Below are 24,010 nucleotides of genomic sequence, written 5' to 3'. Positions count from 1 at the left end.
AGAGGTGGGAAAAAGCAAGGTGAAAAATTAGGTTAAATTAACGCTATATTGCACAACTACATATTACTTCTCAATATGTCTGTTTAATGTTTATATTGTCTTGTGTTTTGGGTTCTAGCTCTGAAGCAAGCAACTCTGATACCTCAGGGTCTTCTTAGGAAACCGTAATGGTTATTTAAACACAAAAACATTACCTTAAAAAAATTTGCCAATCAGGGACTTTAGGGTGTTGATTCATATGCAAGGGCCTTTAGCCTCTACAGCCTACTGGCAAACTCTGCAGCAAACATTTTTGCAGTTCTCTCCAGATCAGACTAATTTTTGTAGTTCTGAGACCCAATATAAAATCAGTACCAAGATAGCTACTCCTGACTTATCTGCTACAGAATTTACAGTTAATCTGCTTTGAAGCCCAGACCCCAGAATACAAATGCGTGACATTCATCTCTGTCAGACCTGGCACCCTGGAGGGAATGATATTGAGAAAAGAGCTGAACGAGCTTGGCAATAAAGATATCCTTCTGTGTTTGAGGGTGTACATAGATGGCCCATCCCTAGAGCATGTGGATAAAGAGGTGGAGATAGAATTGCCAATTACATCTGACCCGGGCCAACATGAAAACCTACTTTTCAGTTTTGTTAGCTGGTCACCTTTCATGATCCGTAAACTCATCAATCAAGGAAGAAAGTACACATGAGGAGAAAACTATGTTTCCCAAATCTCAGAGGGCAAAATTAGCAGGAAATAAACATTTAGTCAATCTCATTTTTTAAGGCTCTTTTATCCATCAAGTTTCCAGAAGTCCAGCACTCCCACATGGCTGCTACCTCATTAACTTCCCTTTATCTTCTTTCTGGATCAGTCACTTTCTGGACAGGAAAAGCGAGGGTAGAGATGGGAGCTATCAAGTATGACACTGAAGGGTAGCTCCAACTCTATAGCTCAAGATACAAGTTAAACAGTGCTTCTGTAAAGGGTGACAGAAAAACAATCACTTCATTTTTATAATTCTAATGAGGAACAGCAGCACACTCTCACCTCTGAGCCTGTACTTCAAGAACCTAATTTGACTGAGGCTTCCACCATTTTAATTCATTGAGGCTGATGGTGAGCAGCTACACCTCTCAGGAACTGGCTTACTAGTGCTTAAGCTTGTCAGCTCATTCCTCAAGGAAAAGTTACAGTGTAAGGAGAAAGTAAAGTGATTCTTTACTTCTGTGCAGAAAAGCTGTATGAGCAGGTACCTAGTGAAAGTGATACAGTAACTGCAAAGAATGATAAATAATTTTATTTTCTTAATAATTTGAAACAAGATATTTTGCCTAGCAGTAACTATGTATGAAGGTTTTGACTGAACGGAAAAAAATTTGAGAACTGGACATGATGGAGAAGGAGATGAAAAGTCTCTGCCACGGGAAATAAGCCAAGAAGCCTCATGAGATTCTATGATACGAAGGTAAAAAGTATGCAGAAAACTGAATAGATCATGCAGATAGAAGAATGTCACTAAGTTAAAGAAAACTTTAACATTGATCATACAGAAAATTAACGGTGTAAGAGAACAACAGAACTGGCTTAAAATTACAGGCCTCAGTAAAAAGCAGTTTCAGGACTGCATCTCAGAATACTTGACTAAAATGGAAAAGGTAACATGCTAGGGGTATCTGAAGGCTGTACAAGTAGAAATTCCAGAAAATACAAAGATATTTTAATTATTCCATAATTTCATAAATACCATAATGGATGAAATTCCAAGGCTAAATTTTTTTAGATATGAAGCTAGTCAGAAAACAGTACTTACATTGATGCTGACCAGTATGAATGATCAGGTTCAAAATGTTACAATACACAAGAGGCTTTGCAATGTATCTAGAATCACTAGTCCTTCAAGAATGAAGGCAACTCTTTTAATAGAGAGGATGTTAAATTTGAGAGCTACTTAAAATGGAAAAGCTATGATAAAAACTAACAGGAGCAGCTAAAAGAATAAAAGTGCAAAAGACTTGAAACATTTAAAGCCAAGACATTTCAAGGCTTGAAGCAACTACGTATAGTCATTCAAAAACACTCTAAAAATACTAGACAATCATAACAATTAAAAACAAAATAAAGGGGGTAACTAAGAATAAGAGGACGTACTTTTAAAGCTGGCGTGCTAGCCAAATGAGAAAGCTGAAAAAGAAAATCTGCAGGTTGAATGAAAAAACATGGTAGTTGGGTATAAAGAACAAACAAAACCAACCAACCCAAAATGCAAGGTTCATTGCCTTTGATCTAATATAGCAATGAAATGGTATTTTATCATCCCTTAGATATCTGCAAGGGAGTATGAATTGCTTCCACAGTATAAGGAGTACAGTGACTCTTACTCATATATTTAGAATACGGTTTAAGAATGAATTTAGGCTGGGTTCTTCTGTGGGAAGAATGGTAAGAACTCCCTTATTGGGAAGAGCATGAAAACTGCTGATCCCACAAGGCTGATGTAACAACTGCTCTGAGGAAAGGGACTGACTGAAAAGCAGCGTAAGGAAAACCCTGTCTGAAGTTCAAAAAAAACTTTTGTCAAGGCTTGCAGGACTAAATTATTTTATGGAAATAAAAAAAAATTGGCTAGAGGCTCAAATGTCACTACTGATTGGAAAAGCACATGAAAATGCCCTGTAAATTTCTATCCTTTTCAAAGCCGAAGACAGTGACAAGCAAAGGAAGATAATTTAGGCTTGGACTCTTTGTTAAAACTTGTCATCATGAATTTCCAGGCAAGTCTTTAAATAAGTCTAAATTACTATGAAATGCTTTAAGAAAGTCTAAATTCTCTCATATTAGTAGGAATATCATTCCAAAATCACTTAGTTACAGTATAGCTGAATACTTAAAAAGAACAAAAACCGTATCATATATCTGAATAAGCTTTTTTTCATTTTTATAGCAATCTCTACTACTTCCATGTGGCAAATACATACAGATTTTTTCCTTTCTTTTTTTTTTTTTCTTCCCAGAATCCAGCAAACTGCAGTACAATACTCTTTGGAGAACAGCAGTGTTAGTTTAGAAACAACCTATACCCTCTAGAGCAAAACTAGTCTTTGGAATCAGTAAGTACAATCAAATATTAACAGCTCTAGTTGAGTGAAATCCTAGCCAAGTACCTTTTTAGTTACTTGTTTTTTCGGTATTTTTCATCTCGCTTATAATTCAGTTTCTTTTGCACAACACACTGACAGAACATAGTAGAATTTTAAGTTCAGAAACTTTTATCATCACTTTCAGTTAGTGACTCCAGCTCAACTCTTTTTTAAGTTACCTTTACCATTACAAGATGATTGAGAAAGCAAAATGTTGGGAATAAGGCACTCATTGCATGTCCAAAACTTTAAATTCCAGATGTAGCTGATGGCAAGTTGACTTCTAAACTGTGACTGTTCTCCCAAATTGGAGAGAAATCACTTGTCTTCCTTCACACTCAAGAAAATTTGCCTGAGAACTTATAAGACAGAGTCTAACACAAAAGAGGATTATGCTTTTCTTGCAGACATGATGAAGAATAGTGTGGGCACATAAAAAGTGCAGTGAAGACTGCATTTCTGGAAAGTTCAAACATGAAGGAACTGGATATAGAGAACCATACACTGTTCAGCACAAGAACTAACAAACCTGTAATTTAACAAGCTGCAAGTTTCATTGTGCAGACTTTCACCACTGGAGACCTGACTCTGTATGAGCTGCTTGATCTCTGGAATTGTCTCAGACCAGCCTGGCAAGATGCTCATAGTCAAAGTGCAAGAGAAGTCCACCCAGACTTTCACCACTGGAGACCTGACTCTGTATGAGCTGCTTGATCTCTGGAATTGTCTCAGACCAGCCTGGCAAGATGCTCATAGTCAAAGTGCAAGAGAAGTCCACCAGTCATCAGGCTGCTTGATCTCTGGAATTGTCTCAGAGCAGCCCGGCAAGATGCTCATAGTGAAAGTGCAAGAGAAATCCACTAGTCATGTACTCAGGTAATTCTGTGAGCAGCAGTGCTAGTGAATACAAGTTTCAGATACATTTGAACTGCAAGACTATCATTCCTTTGTGGATTCCCCAAAGACTAATATAGAAGTTGCCTCATACTGTAAAGACCTACCTCAGATATCTCACACAAATTTGACCAGTTGGCCAAAAAGTACACAAGATTAAAGAGAGTTGACAGAGAACGGTTTTATCAATTTAAGAACCACTTGCTGCAATCTAAAAATCTCTTCCTCCAAAAAGGTTTCGGATAACCACAAAAATATTAGAATTTCTTTGTAATAGGGAGCTCTTGTTTACCTGATAAACTATTCATAATTCTGGGAACAAGCCCTTAATGAATACTTTCCTTATGTTAAAGTCCTTGCATTTAGAATCACATTTTTCTCTGCTTTTCATACACAAGACATCCTGGAATAGGAAACAATTAATTTCTGTATTGACAGAATACAAACAGACTTTAGAAGACAGTGATATGCCAATCTGCACTATCAATTTTCTCAATCTATTTGTTTGAAACAATTCATCTGAATCTTAAAAAAGGCTTCCTGAGCAACAAGAGGAGGAAATGTTCATTTTCCTATATGGACTGGCCTATTTTTCTTGGATTTCCTTTTGCTTTAAGCTTCCTTTGGACAGGAAACAAAGTAAAAAAGCATCTCAGCAGAATATTTCTCAGTTTTGAGCCCTGTAGGCCATTTTCTGCAGCTCTTTACTATCTGGAGATCCTCTAATTTCAATAAAGTTCCTATTTGAGTAATATATGTTTTGTTGGCATTTTCTGAGTCAGTAAGAGAACTGAAAGACAAGGAAAGCATTTTTGGCCATTTTGCTTTCCAATCTGAAGATGTCTATAAGTTATCTGGAGTTCACTTGAATAAGAACAGGACTCTGATTCATTGGAATAAAATATGTCATTGGAATACAAATAAAGCTTCATGATAAACGATCTGAAAGGCTGGAGGGCTTTAAAATTTTTCTAAAGCAGAAGTCCAGCTAGTTATATGGAACTCAAAACAGCAGCTTCAGCAGTGTTCTTTGGAGGGCAAGAAGGAAGAATACCCTACTTGTGCACAGACCTGGAAATGGCTATGAAGAGCAGAATTTATATACACAAATAACTAAAAAGCTCTTTTCAAATTTCAAGACCTTTCACAGGATGAACCTTATTAGGATGGGATATAGTGGCTGAGAAACTGAAACAAGACAACAAAAGCTGTCTGCAATTGCCTGCAGCTTGCAAAGGGTCTGTCATAATAACCAGCTACATCAACAGAACTCTTTTGACTGTGGTTTCAGTTTTGATGCATTGCTGTAATAAAAGCTGCTGTCATCAAAAGTCTAACACAGTGCTTCTCAGTGACTCCATAACAGGGCAGACCCGAACACTTGAAAAAGATTTCTGTAAAATACAGAGGTCAGAGTTTTTAACTCAAAGCCAACAAGACGGCAAAAGGTTAATTTCATTAAAATCTGTACAGCATTCTTCTCATAATTATTTTGCTTGACACTTGTTCAGAATTTATTTGATGGTAATTATTAATTTTCAATGGCTTCATCTCTTTGAAACATAAGAGATTTGAAACAGGCAAAGATTTAGCTGCATGCAAAGACTTGAATGCAAAGGGATGTCTTCATCTCACGCTACCATTTTTAGCCATGCTCCCAAGTACGTGGTGAAAAATTTGCTAAGAATAGTAACAAGCTTTACTTTGACAACTGTGCGCAGAATTGTCTTCTTTAAAAGTGTCATCATTCAAAACTGAACACACAAGCTAAAACAAAGCCACATGCACATCAGTTCCCAACCTGCATAGGGTTGATGTGTACTGAACGTTCAAAGCACTCCACGCATTCCCTGAACTCCCTGTTGCGGAGATGGAGGAGCCCTTTGGAGCGCTGGGCGCGGGCGCTGCGGTGCCTGGAGAGCTCCCAGGCCTTGTCGTAATACTGGTGGTCTTTAAGAACATCACCAAGCAAACAGTATAATCCTGGAGTTTCCTTTTTCTCTAACTCCCGCCTGAGTATTTCTTCTGCCTGTCAAAAAACAAAGAGAAATCAATACATAATGGGACTATTTATATTCAGTTAATCACTTAGCTGAGCAAATACCATATTACCACCTTGCAATCATCACTTGAAGACTAGAGAAGTAGGGCTAGTAAGGAAATGGTATCTTCATCCAACACAGCATCAAAGATAAAGTTTAGCAAGAATCTGTTTCCAAACTGATTTTTAAAAAAAACCACTTCAGCATGAACATAACACAGTGGCTCTTGGTTTAACACACCAAGGAAAATTAAACCATAAAAGCAAAACCAAAAGCAGCTTGCTCATCTTTTTATATCTTAGGCATGTACTCTGTCCCAAGAGCAAACACCAGTCCTGGACATCAAACCTACAGCTACTTCACAGCAATGCAGTATCAGCTCTATTAAGGTATCTGCAAATCCTAATAGTTTATCATTTGTGGTTTTTACATATTCTGATAAGTACTCTTGCAGTGACTCATTCCCTTTAGTCACTCTTTTGTGAAAACAGTAATTTCCATTCTGTTATGATTGAAGACACATCCACTTTCATACTGTTGGTTGTAGAAATGCTACTCTTTTATGTAAACTGCAGAAGTTATAAATTTATCTAAACGTTTGAGATAAAATACACTCAAAATATATAGAGCATTATGGAAAAGAAGACACAAGCTATGACTCCCAGACATCTATTATGGGTTGTAACTAACTTTCAAAAGCTCTTTATCTCAGGCCCACTATTTCACTCTGACAATAAAAATTATTGTTTTTCTTTTAAACAAGAGACAGTCTGATTTCCGTGGTTTTTTTCTGAAAGATGATCTGTTGTTCAGACCATACTCTTCCCTCAGTCCCTTACTGCAAAAATGTAACCTACATAATTCAGACCAGTATTATTTTTGTATTAGAAACGACCTACTTGAACCATCTAAACCGAGAAAGATCCAACACAGCCTGCCACAGAATTGAAGTTTGACATTGTGACACTAGTCATTCTTCTATTACAGCTAGTTTGTCTAAAAGAAAACTTGACATCTGCATTTAAATTATTACTGCTTTTCTTTGACCTTCAGATGATCACTAGAGAAGCAAAGTCTCTTACTCCTCTTTCTCCAATCAGTAAACTTAATCGAATCTGTATGAAAATAATCTTTAGAAAAACACTTTTGCTTCATTGTGTTGTTTAATATTTAATGCATAGTAACTTCAGCATCTCATTCTTACTATTATTTTTGTTAAATAAAGTAACAGTATTGGAAGTGCCCAAATGCGAAGGAATGTATTGTTTAAATTTCTAGAAGAATCTTAAAACTAGCAAAAATGGAATCCCACTATGAAGGAAATTAGTGGTTGAATATTAAGAAAATAATTTGATGGCAAGTGTTTTTAAGTGCCTATAGAACAGCTCTCCAAAGAAAGCCAAAGAAACTATTACTTAACATCCAAAATTAGCCCAGTCAAAGCACTAGAATAATCTCACCTAACTAGGAGACTGTACTTGGAGAATGATAGAATGCTTTGGGTTGAAAGGGACCTTAAAGGCAACCTAGTTCCACCCCTGTGCCATACTCATGTTCCACTAGAACAGGTTGCTCAAAGCCCCATCCAGCCTGGCCTTGAACACTTCCAGAGATTTGGTTAAAGTGCAGTTTATTTCCTCTTACTTTGCCTCCATTAATTGCTATGATATTAATTACAGATCTTAAAGCTGATTTTTGTTATCTAGAGCAGAGGGAGCTGAGTGCTTTATTATTGCAGCAATCACATTGGGCACCAAAAGATAAGGTGGGTTTTCCCCCCTTCAGATGAAAAAAAAAAAAGACGACTTAAATGTTGCTGTGTAAACAGGAGGTATGATGTGAAAAGTGCATTACATGCTGCTTCTTTACCACTTCCTCTGCAGGGCACTCCCAAACTCACATTGCTATTCTGTGGCAGTCCCTAGATTAGAAAGGCAACCATTTACTCATGGTATTTCACATTTAGAGCATAAAAATGTCATGTTCTGGTCTAAGCTTACAAGAATTCACTGCCAAAATAAATATTTCAGCACATATATAAACCAGAAAATTAAATAAGCAAGTCTGACTTTTTCTTCCTCTGATTAGCTATCTGATCACCTCTCTGGCATGCTGAAAACCTTTGTATTACTTACATCTTTAAAGGCTAATACAAAGATCACAACAACAAACTAAAAAAAAAAAACCCAACCCTGTACTATCAAAACATTTGTCTTCTTCAAAACCAGATAATACCTTAAAACTGGATTTCCCATTTTGCCCAGGTTTTTGTGAAGAAAAACATCCCTTTCTCCTAACCTTGTAGTAAACGATTTTCAAAAACACACATTTAATCTTTGGTAAGAACACTGCTCCTGCAAAAACAAATCTTATCTTAACAACAAACATTATTGAGAAACATTTTCCACGCAGCTCATGCAATATGCATAAAAGAATTATAGCCACTAGAGATTTATTCTTACCCATTAAACAAGATATTAACAATCAATTAGTACATTTTAGAAAAAAATTATATCTAAATTTAATAAGATATGAAAACTCAATTAAAATTTACCCAAAAAAAGAAAAATATGAAGTTGTATAGTGCTCACTGACTGAATCAGATGTAATTATAACAACACTGCTTTCCACAGAACATTCTGCACCAGAGTGGATGGAATTCAGTGCTCAGTTCAAAACTCAGCTGATTTAAAGAAGATTTAGGCTCTTATCTTGCTTTCTGGACTACGATGGTTGGTATGGGAATTAAACAGGCAAGACTTCACAAAACTCCCTAATCAGTAAAGAGGGTTCTGGTTTAAATAAAAGCTAGTGCCTTTTTATTACGCACTACACAGACTCCTAGAAACCAAGTTCAAAATTCATCCTGCATTTGGCTTCCCAGCTTCCACTTGCCATCCCATCCACATGTTCCCATGCTTATATTTTGTTTCCTAAAAGAGCCTATATTAGCCTCACTCTTCACAGATCTACCAGTTCTATTACTTGACAATTCATTCCTTTGCTAGTTCAAAGTATTTCCTAAAAAGCTTTCGTCTTTTCTGCTTGCACATTATTTGACTGCCTACCAGAGAAGCAGTACGAAGAAGCAGAACAGATGAGCATGGAAAAACGTAGTGAGAGAAAAGGAAAGCTTTTTGGTTTTCATTTCATCTTCCCTGTAACTTCATGCATGACCTTGGGTGAGACACTTACTCCTCTCAGTTTTGCAGCTACATATAGGAGGGCTTACCTGCCTTCTATGACTGTTACGGAAATTAATCAAGTTCTTGAATGAGCTCATGAACTAATCAGTATAGAACAACTTCACTTCAGATATGGGAAGGAATTCCTGAATTTAAAGGTGAGCTTCCGAGACCTTGACGTAATTGTGTTTCCTCGCTCAAATGTTTTGAGATACCTGTGTCATGTCATGACAAGAGAAATAACCCTGTAGAACGTGGATTGCTGGGGTGTGCGGGTCTAAAACCAGACTGCATACCATGCTGTATACTCTGATGAGATGATAGAACAGGGATAGGGCTGAAAACAGTGTTGTAAGACAGAATACTAAGCTGATGCCAAAAGGCAGATCTCATGAATCTATCGAAGGTCAACAGCTACCATGCTATAGTGTTCTCGCAAGACAGAAAGGCCTCACTTCAAGTGGAACAATTGGAAATTCAACATCTCTGGTTCATCCTTTATTTTTTATTTGCCAGGGAAATAGTAGTTTTTAGTGTATTATCCATTTCCAGTGAGGTGGTAGAGACCTCTTACACAAAGACCTCTTTACAAATAAAGTTGTCTGATGTTAATAATACTCTTGAGATCTCTGAGTCCCTCTTACAGTTAAAAGAAGGGAAAAGGACACTTTTCAACGCCAGTTCTTACAACACACATGATGTGTTGGAGATGTCTCCTTTTACAACAAATTTGTCAAAGGAATCCAACAAGTAAAATACTTGTGAAATGAGAAATGAGAAAGCCCAGTATCTATCAACACACTGGGCGTTCAGATTTTATAATACTTTCCTTTTCTTGTTCTGTGCCCTGTTTTGCCTATTGCTTGGCCCTCTGTTACTCTTCTGTTGACTCATGTATAATACCAGTTTATATTAATTTTGTTCAGGTTATGAAACAAGTGAATATAGAGCCTATCCAGGAACAAATCCACAAAAAATCTGCTAAATGTTAGTGACATCTAACTCTGCACAATTTGTACTGCTACATAGCCCTGTAAAACCAAAGGAATCATGTACTTTCCAATGGCATGTGGAGCTCTGCACAGCCTTAGCTACTTGCTCTGTTTCTTTACCAGTGGGTAATTCAAAGGTATGAGGAAAGAAGACATTACTTTGAAGTGTAAGTACTCCTCAAACACATTGATATTGCTGATATCTGGCTGCTTTATTAGATTTGTCAAAATTTTAATTCATATATTCTATATAAAAGCATTTGTGAGTGAAAAACATAAAGAAGTTTATTAAACAGATTGTTTGTTGGGCAGGTATATGATAAGCTCATTAATGACATGAACATCCACTGACCAACATATTGCTCTAGGAGATTTTCATACATTTCTGCAAGAATAACTACCACGTTTGAAAACATGAAAACATTTTTGATAAATATAGGCAGTTCACACTGTGAACACTTTCCAATGAAGAGGAGCAATAGTCCTCCCTTGGTGCATAGTTAAGTGTTTCTAATTTTCTGTCTTTTTTGGTCTGAAAGCAGCTTTTTTCCAGCACTACTGTTATTTAGTACTTACACAGCATTTTTTGGTTTTCAAAGCAAAGCACAATCCTGCATTCTGAAAGCACTTCTAAGCAGCTTCCTGTGTCAGATATCCTGTTCTATTCTCTGAGTGCCATTTTCATAACTCCCTAAGGGCAGTTTGTGAATGTAACTAGGACAGAATGCATTTCCAGGAAATGGAAAATATTGACCTCTATTTCTCCACTGTACTGAAGAGATTGTGATATTAGCATACTATCCACAAGGCATGCATAATGTGACACAGAATTTGCCAGCAAGGCATATCTGCCAGTTTATAATGACCAAAATTTAGGCTTTCATGCATGACAATTAGAGAAAAACATGTAAGTATGAGACGCCTATTAATTGAAATGCTATCTCTTTATTCATTAAGCTTAAATTATGTTAAGCAGAGTCTTTGTACTTATGATGTCATAAAGGCACATGCACATTCATATATTGAATACTACCATACAGCAGAGGGAAAGGAAGGGAAGAAAAGAAAAAACTTATTTTTTGCCTGAAAGTGAATATTTCTGAAAGCCATATAAATTCTGAAAACACTACTTGATAGCATAAGTTCCTGTTAAAGCCTTTCTGTGTGACTGGCTGCAACAGAAAGAGAACACAGATAAAGTTACACACAAGTAGGCACTGCTTCCAGGTTAATTTTCTAAGATCTTCCTACCATTGCCCTAAGAGTAACAGCAGAATAATCAACAATAGGAAGGCTGATACAGCCTGCTTCCAGCATTTTTAAACAGTTATGTCACTGATACATAGTTAGGTGATGGCTTCAAATTATCTTTGTTTGAAACTGATCACACATATTGGTAGCAGTGTTAAAGAAATGATGAAAGTCAGGAAAATATGAACATAGACTTAACAAAATAAAGCCTTTTAATCTTAGGCCACTTCATGTCTCAAATGGTTGATTCTGTTGTTTGAGTATGTTAACACTAAGTAATTAAATGCATCAAACACCGATGCTATTCTATTTAAAGTGTTTCTGAAAACTACAGCTAATAGTTTGAAATCAAGTGGGAAAGAAAATTAATGTCCTCTCCAGACAAAGTTTCAAGATCCCATCATGAATGGCTTGCTACACCCTTCTCTAAATGCCCATATTACATCTTGCTGTATATCCATAGTAGTAAACTTCATCATCCTTGAACATTTTCACTATCACAGTCTTCTTGCTTCTCGAGTTATTTCTTATTTACCAACTTCTACGTCATGTGGTTATTACTCCAAATTGGGTTTTTTAGCACTCACAGGTTATGACAAGCTCATATGCCATGTGTCCATTTTTCCTAAGCAGACTTTCCTCATGATACCCCGTAGAAGTGAGTGTCACTAGTGACTTGAAAGCTAAAGCCAGACAGTCCTTCCTCCTTCAGATGCTATTTCAAGACAGGATCTCAGCTGTATAAAACGCTTTTCTTACCTTTCCATGTTGTCCTGCTCTCTCATAGCAGATTACTGCATCTTCCCACATTTCCAACTCCTCAAACACTTGCAATGCAGAGCTGGTGCATCCCAGTTCAAAAAGTATGTTTGCAAGCTGACGCTGGAAAGACAAGAAATTCCAAGTAACTGAAAATAGGTAAGTAAATACTATTTATGTTTTTAAAATGCTAGAAGCATTTCTGACAAGAAAGCAGATAGATAACGTGGAATTAATATCTCGAACCTTCAAGTTGGAACCTCAATCAGTGTATATACCTCAAAAAGACCACATCAATGGAATAATAATTGTTGTGATTTGAACAATTTGATACTATAATACAAAAATGGAAATGGACATGGCAAGAATGAATTGACAGAGATGAACTTCTGGCCCTTAAATGAGGCACATGGCCCATGTGGCTAGAGAACAGCTGCAGCAGGATGTTGGGAATGCTGAGAGTGGGAAACAGATGGAAGTAGGGAATTAAAGCCACTTCTAGCAATGCTTTGCCATAGTAACACGTACCTGTGGAAAAATAAGGATGCAGAGTAAGCCTGTGATACAATTCCGTTTGGCACTTGTGAGAAGTCACTGTCCCAAACAGCCACTGCCAAAAGGTGTTAGTTTTTAGCCAAATCAATATTGGATTTGAGTTCAGGGTCAACTCCCTAGTTGAGTTTTCCGCACAGTTAAATCAGCCCCCTTGCCATTTCAAACTCAGCTATTATTTCAGTGTACTTATGAAAATAAATGAGTTATCTTTTCGATTTTAAAACAAACAACACATGCTTTCATGGCAGGTAAGAGCAACTTATTCACAATTAGGTTTGCAATAATAAATGGGAGTGTTCTGCATAAGGACAGCCACTTATGCTATGAGATCCCATACAGTTAATCTATGCAGTGGTTTCGGTAATCTTGAATAGATTCTCTGAAATTCACTGTCAAGGACCTCTTTTTCTTGCCTTGGGTTCAGCATCTGTTACAAATCCAAGGAGTTACCATAAGGGAATAAGATTGGCAGTAAAAAAATTAAGACCTGGCTACAATTCTTTGACATAAATATGTATCAAATTTTCAAAACCCACAACAAAGTTACAGATAATTGTTTATTAGCTTGATATTAATCAGTTAGGAAAAAACCTACATTTGCCAGTCTCTGGAACTAAATCTTATTTATGCTTAATTAAATTCAATCAGAGTTAAATTTGGTAAAATTTATATAAGTCACGTGTCTTCGTTACTGTGACTGGAAGACTGCACCCATCTTCCATTATACTATTTTGGTATTTCTATCTTTGGCTTAGAAAACTGGCTTGGATTGAAAAGTGCCACTCTGACAACTGGAAATGAAAACCACATTTGCTAGTTTTATTGCAAGTGCCTGTTGAAAGGTTGTGTAGAATAACTTCAGAATGCTAGGAGAAGATATGATTGGTTAAAACAGCATGCATTGAAATTAAAAATAAAAAAGGAATAAAACACCATTAAAAATAAACAAAATTAACACCTCTGAGGTTATGCAATGCAGTTTTCTCAAGTTTGTTAAATGCAGCATCATCAGATAAGACTCTACTGTGTAGATTTCTGTTCTAGAGTTTATTTTCAAGATAAACACTGTAGTTATAAGTAAAAAAAATCCTGTCAGCACTAGTAAAAAGGGGCATATATAAAAAATGAAGACCTTCTCAGCTCAAGGAGTTCATCAGTGTAATATTGACTCCTAATTTGGCTGCTTTCACCATGATCCACTTCCTGAAGTGATCATTAAAAGACAAGATGCAAGTAACAATAGCACAAGCAAAACAGTAATAAACAGTAAGACAGTGGCAAGATTATTTTTATAGGGGATATGTTGGAAACTTTTAAGCTTTAGTCTAAGAATTGCACTAACAAGCAATTACTTGTGTGCATGACAGAGCAAGACATCTGAAAGCAAAACACTGTAGAACTTGATTTTTTTTCCCCCCAAAAAACCCTGGTGTATTGTTAGGTTACATCTTTACTTCTACAGTGTTTCAATCCAAGATCATGTCATGCTCTCTTGACTTTCAAGTGATGCAGTATCAAAAATTACCACCACAGACTTATAAGCAAAACTTGAAACTGGATGGTTTCACACCTGTATGGCCCAATGTGGAGGCACCTGACAACAGTAGAAAATCTTCATGCGTTCAGATACTGATGTATTCACATTTTCAAACTGGTCTGCAAGTGCCTGTAAATGCAAAGTACATTCTGATTTAGTATTTACTTAGACTTAATCAACCTAAGCATTCAGAATTTTAGGCATTCTTGACATAATGGAGAAATTATAATCAAGATAACACTAGATGCCAGTAAGCTTAGACCATAATATGCTACAAGCCGTTTTATTACCCATGTAAAAAAAATAAAATTAACATTTATGTAGGAACCCTTTCTCACAAGTAATAATAAATAACAAGCTTTGAAAATATTCAGATTTCGAAGTGCATGTAACAGGAATAAGAATCAAATTTACAAACCCAAACAAATACTTGAAGAGTCAAAGTGTGACAAATATTAAAATGATTATACATAATGCATTTCAATCCTTTCACTAGTTTTCCCCTAAGATAGTATTGGTGTACTTTAGGCATGACATTTCTTATTAGAAAGAGAAAGACAAGCATACTACAGTGGACTATGGCTCTGGAAACAGTTCTAACACAGAATAAATTATTGTGACTTGGTGTACAATTCAACTCAGGCTATTTTTTTATTTTTTTTTGTGGAGCTTTGGATTGCTGAAAAGTTTTCTCCTGAAGCTCTTTGAAAGAGAATGGTAACTTTTGCAGAGCAAAACTGCACCACTAACTTCTTCTTTAAAAATCTACTATGAAGTTATTTAAATCAAAATTCAGTAGTAAGAAAAACAAAATATTAAAGGAGGTTACAGACATAAAGTTAGTTAGAAACTTTAATATAAGGGAGAAACTCTCTTCAGAGGTCGGTCAGCATTAAACTGGCAAATTTTAGGCCAGAGGCATAAATAAGGGAGTATTAAATTACTTGCCTTTACATGATTCACTGATAGAAGTCTTGTTAATAACTCAAAGATTTATAGAAGGAGCTAGACAGGTTGCCAGAATTTTCTCAGACTGGCAGATGGATGCAAAGATTCCCAAAGGTAAAAATGGATAGGATCATTTCTTTCTCTTTTTCTAAATCCAACCGTTGGCTACCCAATCCATATTAATAATGCAAATGATAGCTGCACAAAATTAAAATAACCAATTATGTGATTTAAACTTCTAAGCATCTTCTATCTGCTATTGATGTTAATGGGATTTATTATGTGGCTTCATTCTTTTAGTAAGACAAAAAAATCACAACATGCAGCAATTATTTTGGCTTTACATCTGTGTGTAACCTTCTAATTTTAAACACTAATACTTAAAATATTCAAATTGATTCACATGCTTTTTCATAAAATTGTCTCCAGAGACCTGTTCCTAGAGATTATTCAGAAATCTATCCCAAGAAAATGGTTGGGGTGTATTTGTAGTAAGGAAAGAGTCAGACTAATAAATTCACATTCCTTTACACAGTTTCAGGCAATCCAAAAGGACTTGGATTAAAATAAAACTTTTAAAGTAATACTATTTAATTACAGACTTCACTTGACTATGAACTATATAACAAGTCATATTTTGCTTGTTTATCTCCACCGAAATGTTCTAATGCTGTGCAGAAGCACATTTTTCTATACTCTGTTGCAATAAAAAAATCAACTAAAAAAAATCAGCCAGTTCCTTGGGTAATCATTTTACAAGACCAGACAAGGTAGTAAAATACAGTTGAAAAATTTAAAAATAATAATTGCTCTAAGCATGAGCAAAGCTAGAAAATCCTAAATATGTCCCACAAAATAATTTTTTTGAGGAGAATAGGAGATGAAAAGCAGAATATGTTTCAGAATATTTTAGTTTGGTTTTAGCTTTTTGGCCCCTCCTTTTTTTAAATTTGTATTGTTCCAAAAGAAAAACTGCAATTCAAAGAAAAATAGATTTTCAGAAGCAACATATTTAATTGGAAAATTGTGGCCATATCGTTTCTACACTTCACAATCAGAAAAGCCTAATGAAAGTGACATATTGTAGGAGAATATGACTATTTAGAAGTAAAATTCTCCCCCTCCCCAAAACAAAAACTCTACTCTGTTCGGAGTTCCAACAAAAATTGAAAATGTAGGTATAACATGAATATTACACATTCCTTAAACAATAGTAAATGGCAATGAACCATTTAATAAAGTAGATAAAATCCATGGTTTATATACTCTCATACGCTGAAAAAACAAGCTCTGGTGGTTCTGGCTACTAGTGAGGAAAACAATTAAGTTACTCAAAAAATCGCAGAATTCTATTTCTGACTTGTGCTTGAAGAACACAAATTTGGGCTGTATAGTGAAAGAAATTGAGAATCCTAACATAATTGCACAGCTAATATCCAATCACATAACAACAGATCAGCAAGAGGTCACTAAAATATTTTGATTGACTGAAAACATTTTCTGCTTTTCATCTCCTGTTCTCCTCAACAAAAATTATTTTGTGGGATATATTTAGGATTTTCTAGTTTTGCTCATGCTTAGAGAAATTATTAATTTGAAATTTTTTTCATTAATAACCTTCAACATAAACACTCTGTAATAAAAAACCTATGTAAATACAGAACACTTCCAACACAGTCAGACATAAGATTTTGTACCTTAGTTTAACTTGAGACTCAAATTCCTGCCTTTGGAAATTGTTAAATAGAAATAGAACAGAAACCAACAAAAATTCACAACTCTAAATGATACATGAGTTCTTCTATCAGCAACATTTCCAAACATTAGGCTTAACAGGTCACTCCCCCCCACCATGTAACACACCCTCCTTTCCCCAAGGCTTGAGCTGTCACAGATAATGAGTTCTTACATCAAAACATACTGTACAGACATAGACATTAATCCACTCTGCAAGCAACAAAAACATAGATAGTTCTGATGGTATGTTATACCATGAGCAAAGACTACATTAGTGCCACATAAAAGTAGGAAAGGACAGCTCTAGAAACTACAATTTATTCTCCCCACCTCATACTCCAATCTCTGGTACCAAGATTAAGTACTACAACAGGCAGCCTGCTTGGGATAAGCATACCATGTTGATTTTAAATGATCACATTAGAGCTTTTACTTTACTAATCAACTTCATATTAATAATTCTTCTAATCAAACTCAGCCAGTAATTATCCATGAAGTTTGTAAAGGATTTTTCCCACCTTGGATGTCATTTCCATACATTCATTCCCATTGTACATCCTTGCTTTGCTTCTGTGTTCAACATATGTGTAACATGGCTATTGGTCCTGGTGATAAAATATCAGCTTTGATTTTTGAGCCTGACTAAATGTCAAGCTCTTCATCCACTCCACATGTTTTACTGTCCTTTTCTTCAATAGCTAACAGAGTTAGGACATTTTTTTCTTTTTAGCCAGACCCTATCTCTGTACCTTAGCCTCTGGACCTACTATTAGACCCTTAGGGTTTCTCAGAGTTGTCATTTTCTATGATGTAATGCTATTTGATTTCTCAACCTACTTATAGTACTACTTTTAAATTTGTTATCAACCAATTGGTCTGAAGTCCCTCCCTCAAAGCTTTATCCTTATTGTTAAAATACAACCTTCAGGTAATTTTTGCATCTGAGGTAAATAAATGCCAGACCTTCACACCCTTCTTTCTATTCTTAACCTCTTTATTCCAGATGAAATAGTGTACTTTATTGAAAAAAGAAAATGCCCCTTACTATGTAAAACTGTAACTACATGCAAATGCTCTTTTCCTCCTATTTCACCTGAAGGCTCTCCTAATCCAAGCTTATTTAGGGAAAAAATCCCCTCCAAACCAAACAAAAACAGCCCTAAATCCCTGTCTTTTAAAAAGAACAGGATACTCATCAGAAACTTCTTGAAAACAGCATCACACACCTTTGCTTGTGCAGAAGCTATTTAATTCCATTTGGATCTCTCACCTCAAAACAACTGAAGACAGGCCTGTCCATACCCAAAACTAAGATGCCAGCCCTAATAAAATATCTCCCTTGAAATAGTCTTGACCTATAGACAGCATTTTGACCCTGCTATTTCATCTCACTTCTTCCCAGGCTTTCACATCACTAATACACAGTGTGATTGCATCACTTTTCCCTTTACCTATCCTTTCCAACAAGAGCAATTCCAGTTTTAGTGTTCCAGTCACATTATATAGTTCCACCATATTTCTTCCACCTGCACAACAGCTTGTTTCACACTGTGTCAATCATCATAGCTTGTTTGTTTTGGTTTTCTGTTTTATCCCACTGCTATCCAGACATCCAGCTGTTTCCCACCAACCACACCCTATTAATAAACATTAGTCTTTATGCTTCAGTACCTGATTACTCTCTATGCACTTATCAGTACCACAATCACTACCACATCTTTCAATCCCCCATACCCCTCGACTTAACCTGGTATGCTAGATATCATTTTATAGGGAGGAAGACTAGACAAGTGTTTTCTAGTCTTCTGCTTCTCAGTCTAGAGATCTTGTCAGCCTGCCAGAATCAAGCCCTAGTTAATACCTCTGGGAGTCCAGTGGTGATCATCCACCCAAGAGTCCTTTCTACATGAGTGCTCACAACAGCCATAAACCCCAATGTTTTGCTATCACCTAACCTTGGCCAACATGATAGCATTATCTTGCTCTGCTTTTGCCCTCTGCATGTTTTATAATAAGCAACTTGATGTCACAAATCCTCTGCTCTTGTATTCTAGCTGTTCCCTTAGCTGCTTATACAACCTGGAGACCTTTTCAAGTGTCAAAGTATGGACATCAGCTTTGGGACTGCCTGGGTGCATCAGGCACAGAAGCACCTGATGGCACAATGACACAGTTGGAATTGTTCAGCTGCTTCGAAGAAAGGTAGTGAATGGGGCATGTCAGCAGGACAATTCTGCTATCTCATCTCATGTCATCATCACTATGATTTCTAAGAATTTGGCAGGTGTATAACCCAAACTGAACTGAGCTCACCTACGTTATTTACTCAAGAACAAAGTAGAGGAAAGCTCCGTAAAAACAACAGCAACTACATGTCTATGTCTGGTTGTAGAATTACAAAGTGCTTATTTTATTCATAAGCTGATTTTTAAAATTATGAATAAACAGGAAAATTTATCATCAAAAAGCTCCTTTGATTTCCTGCCACAGAACCTGGTCTCACAGACAGAGTTTCTACTGCTTAATATTTATGAAACAAAAAGTTGACATCTTTTAAGCTTATGCAGCAAGCAGTTCTTGTGGACCCTGTAATACTTAGACTCCTGTAAAACTTCCAGAGATTTATTGTTAAATTAACTCAAACTTTCACACAACTTAAGACTTAATTATAAATGCTTTAAAATATTTACTTTAGGAGGCAGGGATATTGAAATACTTGTCTAACAGAAAATCTACATAATTCTAGAAGTTTCAAAACATTAATTGGCTTTATCATTGGTTAAGTTGGCCTCTGCCACATTACATTTTCTAACAATAAAGCCTGAAAAATGCTGTACAAGAAAGAACTATAGTCCAAGTTAATTTGGGATGTATTATGACAGCAACTGTCAGAGCTGTGTTCCACAACAGTATACTCAGTAATATGTAAATACAGAAAATCAGCAATAAAAGCTGCATTCCCTCTGAAGAAAACACACATAATCAGTGTTGAAAATTCAGAAAAACTGCATACATATTAGAAAACGGGTGACAAAGGCAATTAAATATGCACAATAATTAGAATTTTCCAAATTTCCTGTCTTGTGAATTAGATCGGATATTTCAAGCTTTTTGAAAATACTCTATTTTAGTATTTTGTGGATACGTAATTAGACCCTGAGTTATAATCTATTGGTAATCTTTCTTTGAAAAAGCACAAACCCACATATTTACAGTTCAAACAACAAACTTGATTCAACAGCTTTTTGGCAATCCAAGAATTCCTGTATCAAAAACCATTGGGATAAACTGAGACATCTGCAGACTTCTAAAATCCAATGGTCAAAACACCTAAACTACTGGTGAAGCCATGCCAGAAATTAGGAAACAATAAAAACAGTCTTCATATAATAATGCAGTAAGGTTTTGCTTAACGGGAGAGAGTAATTTCGGGTCTAGTCTAAATGTCATGACAGAGATTATGATCAAGTAGTGATTACTTTATTGATTGCTAATTTTATCACTAGAAAAATAGATATGAACCCAGTTCATTTGGACATATTACATTCAACCATTATTCAAAACAGCATTTTGACATTTCAGACAGGACTTTGTTGACTTAAAGGTAATAATGAGCCATCCTTTTAAAAGCTCGCAGATTATGTATTTCTGTTAAATAATGAAAATCTCTGAACAGTCAAGAACTAAGGCACCCAAACACACACCAAAAACTATTAAGCAAGGATGTATTTCAACATCAAGAAGAAACCTCCCACTCAGAGGAAAATTTATTAGTGATCACTATTATAAATTATGATTTGTGATTTGTGGCAACTCAAAAAGACCATTTTCTTACATTGTGCAAAGATGCCAAGACGAAGAGATTTTTCTTGAGATTTTACATTATTCACATTCTCAGGAGGATAAAAATGTTCTGTAAGAACTGCAGAAGTTCAGGGCTTAAAAGGACAAAAATCTTACCCTCCTTTTTACACCTCATTAAAATACAAGTCTTGGTTTCATTAAAATCTTGTAGCCTTGAAAACTTGAGATTTTGCTCACTTTGCAAATTCACCCTTTAAGTCATTCTTCCAATCAAATTATTTATTGCTTGTAAGGCTTGACCTAAATGAGGTGTATATTTAAACCAACTAGAGGACTATCTATCACACTGGTCCCGAGGAACTAACCACTGGTTTAAAATTTGTTACAGCTAACTTTACAATGTCCTATAGCACTGACTGCCTACTTGGTATTGCCAGGGAAAGGTTACAAGGTGCCTGGAACACAGGAGCTGCACAGATGCCAGGATGCTTCAAAGTCAGAAATTACTAACAAACTAATGAGGACTCTAGAAATCTAACAAGCAGCAGTGCTTGAAACAAAATTAACTGAAACATTCAAGAAGACTTCAGAATGCAAGTTTTCAAAGCTAAGTCTATTTGCATTTAAAGCAGTGTTTTAACTACTGTCCTCAGTGCTTTGGTAAAAATCTCAACTGTATGTAATCACTACACTGAAAGAAAGGACAGTGTTCAGTGTCCCAGGTTATTGGCTTTAAACGAAAAAAGACACAAGAAAATGGTCCCAATTTCTCGCAGCTTTACACAGGAGAGGAAAAACTCCTTCGAATGAAATATAAACAGAAATTTGCTATGCATATTCTTTCAAATTAGCCTAATCCCTTTTTAAACAGCAAACTAATTCCCCAACTACTACTTTGCTTTTCTTTCCCTCCCAGCCTAGACTAGAGACAGTAATCTCTTTGATCTGTAAAAACAAGAGGTGGTCTTGTACTGGATTCAGCACTATCCATCCCAGTAATCTTCTAGTAGCTTATTTTGATGAATTCTTCAGTTAAGATGTTCCATCTCTGAAGGGTGTAAGTACCAATAGTATTGAGCATGCATAAGGACATGGATTCTCCTCTACTGTCTCCTACTTCCTTCTCCCCCTACACAGCTAAAGAAACTCAGCATCAGCTACTCCTTACCAACTACTTAAAAGTTTCAGGGCTGAGAAGATGCTAGTCGAGGCTTTTTCAGGACAGCTATCTCTGTGGCATCTGCACACAGAGTCGATTTCATTGTCAGTGCCTGACATCAACCTGAGAATAATGCAGTATTCTCTCAAAGACAGATTGCGACTACGAAATTGTCTACAATGTTTCAAGTTTGATGCACTTGAGGCTGTTATTCCTTTTCAAAGCATAAGCAAATAAACTTTTTTTTTCAAACAAAGGTTGTGTCAATTTTTTTGGCAAAGAAGGAACTTGCTTGTAACCTTTAATAAAGATCTGACTGTTCTCACACCAGAAATCATCTGTTCTGGTGTGATCTTTCCTCCTCACTCCCATCAGGCATTACAGAAACATGTTATAGAGAGTAAGTTACGTCAAACATTTGTGTTTTGTGATATATAACAGACATATTCTTTGAGACATGTAGTTCTGCCTTAGAAAAACCATGAAAGAAAGGGGATAGTCAAGCTAAACCCTTTAATTTAATATTTTTATATGCAGCATTTCATTGTTAGTTTAAGTATGATAATGATAAACTTACATAACTCTTTATGACCCATTTAATCTATCCTGTATTCCAACTGGAACACCCTGTTCCTTTTCTACTGCTAACAGACTTGAGTTTACCTACCATATACCACACAACTGCATTTTGGTTATGGGAAATTGTGCAGTATTTTGCACATACAAAAGCAATGAAACAAAAAAAAGTACAAATTGTCTGTAAGTAGTGGGAAAAGCCTCACTCAAGTTTTATCACAAAACATAAACGAACATACCAGAAATAAATACTAAAAATAAACATTTACATATGGCAAAAAAATTAAGAAGTTGGAAATTAGATGGTCATTTCTGAAGAATGTAAACAAAAAATACTAAAAACCAAATAATTTCAGAGGAAAAGTTCTTAAGACCTTGTTATTAACTGCAAGCATGCAAACATTTTCAGCTTCCTCTTACCTAAGGCAGAGACCAAATGGTATTTTGTGACACAAATATAAATATCAGAGGGAAAAACAACACCAAAAAAATGTGATGTATTCATGTAACTCAATGCATTTTTTTTACTGGTAGTCACACCAAGCATAATTCTGTCAATGTTATTAAGGTGTTCTTAGATGCCTGTAAGAAAGAAAGCAATGCTGTCCAGCCTTATCTAGATACCTCTAACTTGAAACCATAGATATTCAGCTGCTTTAATTGCCAAGAGCTCTTCTTTCTGAATTAGAAATAGCCAGTTTGTTTATTTTTTTTATACCTGCAAAGTGTTTTTTTGCTCATATCTGCTTTTCGACTATTGTCATTCAGATAAAAATGCCAAGAACATCTTTAGTTATTTGATGAAGGGGATAGAAGTACAAAGAGAAAAGACAGACCAGTCTAGTCTATTTTGTCCTGCATTGAATCAGTATGTCTCAGATAACATCTTGGGACGTCCATTGTTTTCCCTTCTTACAAAAAAAAATTAAAAATACCTTTTTCCCAAGAACAGTTTCTCTATACAGTGAAACCTTGAATGATACCCAGTAGTTTCTGTTGAAAAATTACTTGGCAGGAAATACACATTCTTCCAGTAGCTGAGTCTGACCCAGCAACCATCCAGTGTATGATGGTAAGTACATTAGAAATATGACACACGGGCAAAGTGTTTGAACTTTAGCTCTCCCAAAGAAAGGCAGTCACATATAAAGAAGTCTGTTTTCAATATATGTATTTTCTTGAAAGACATCCAATCCAGTTCTTCACATGTTCCTGGAAAGCTCTCTATACATCAAGGAAAAACAAACAAACCCCCTATCATTCTCTGTTAATGATTGATCTACTCAACAAGGAGGAAAAATAAGCATCTGCAGCAACAACTGATTTGAAATGAGTTCAGTTTCCAGCAAAAATGAAAACAGTCTAAACGCATTAAATATTCCATGCCTGATTTTAAGACATATTCAAATAGAAGCATATCAAGCTTCCCTGAAGACTCAGTT

The 24,010-nt window shown here is 35.8% G+C and overlaps 1 protein-coding gene across 1 annotated transcript in view; it reads right to left on the bottom strand.

The window, feature by feature from the left end:
• The window catches only part of TTC27 (tetratricopeptide repeat domain 27), a 105,346-nt gene that overhangs the window by 22,117 nt on the left and 59,219 nt on the right, over positions 1 to 24,010 (bottom strand). The window contains exons 8-10 of the mRNA XM_009072037.1: positions 14,378 to 14,473; positions 12,253 to 12,375; positions 5,825 to 6,052 (exon numbers count right to left, since the gene is read on the bottom strand). Of these exons, the coding sequence (XP_009070285.1) occupies positions 5,825 to 6,052; positions 12,253 to 12,375; positions 14,378 to 14,473 (447 nt within the window). The remainder of the gene's footprint in view (positions 1 to 5,824; positions 6,053 to 12,252; positions 12,376 to 14,377; positions 14,474 to 24,010) is intronic.

Source organism: Acanthisitta chloris, unplaced genomic scaffold (genome assembly GCF_000695815.1).
Source record: "Acanthisitta chloris isolate BGI_N310 unplaced genomic scaffold, ASM69581v1 scaffold2550, whole genome shotgun sequence".
NCBI lineage: Eukaryota > Metazoa > Chordata > Aves > Passeriformes > Acanthisittidae > Acanthisitta > Acanthisitta chloris.
The sequence above is the reverse complement of the archived record's forward strand: the minus strand, read 5'-3'. Positions and strand labels throughout refer to the sequence as shown.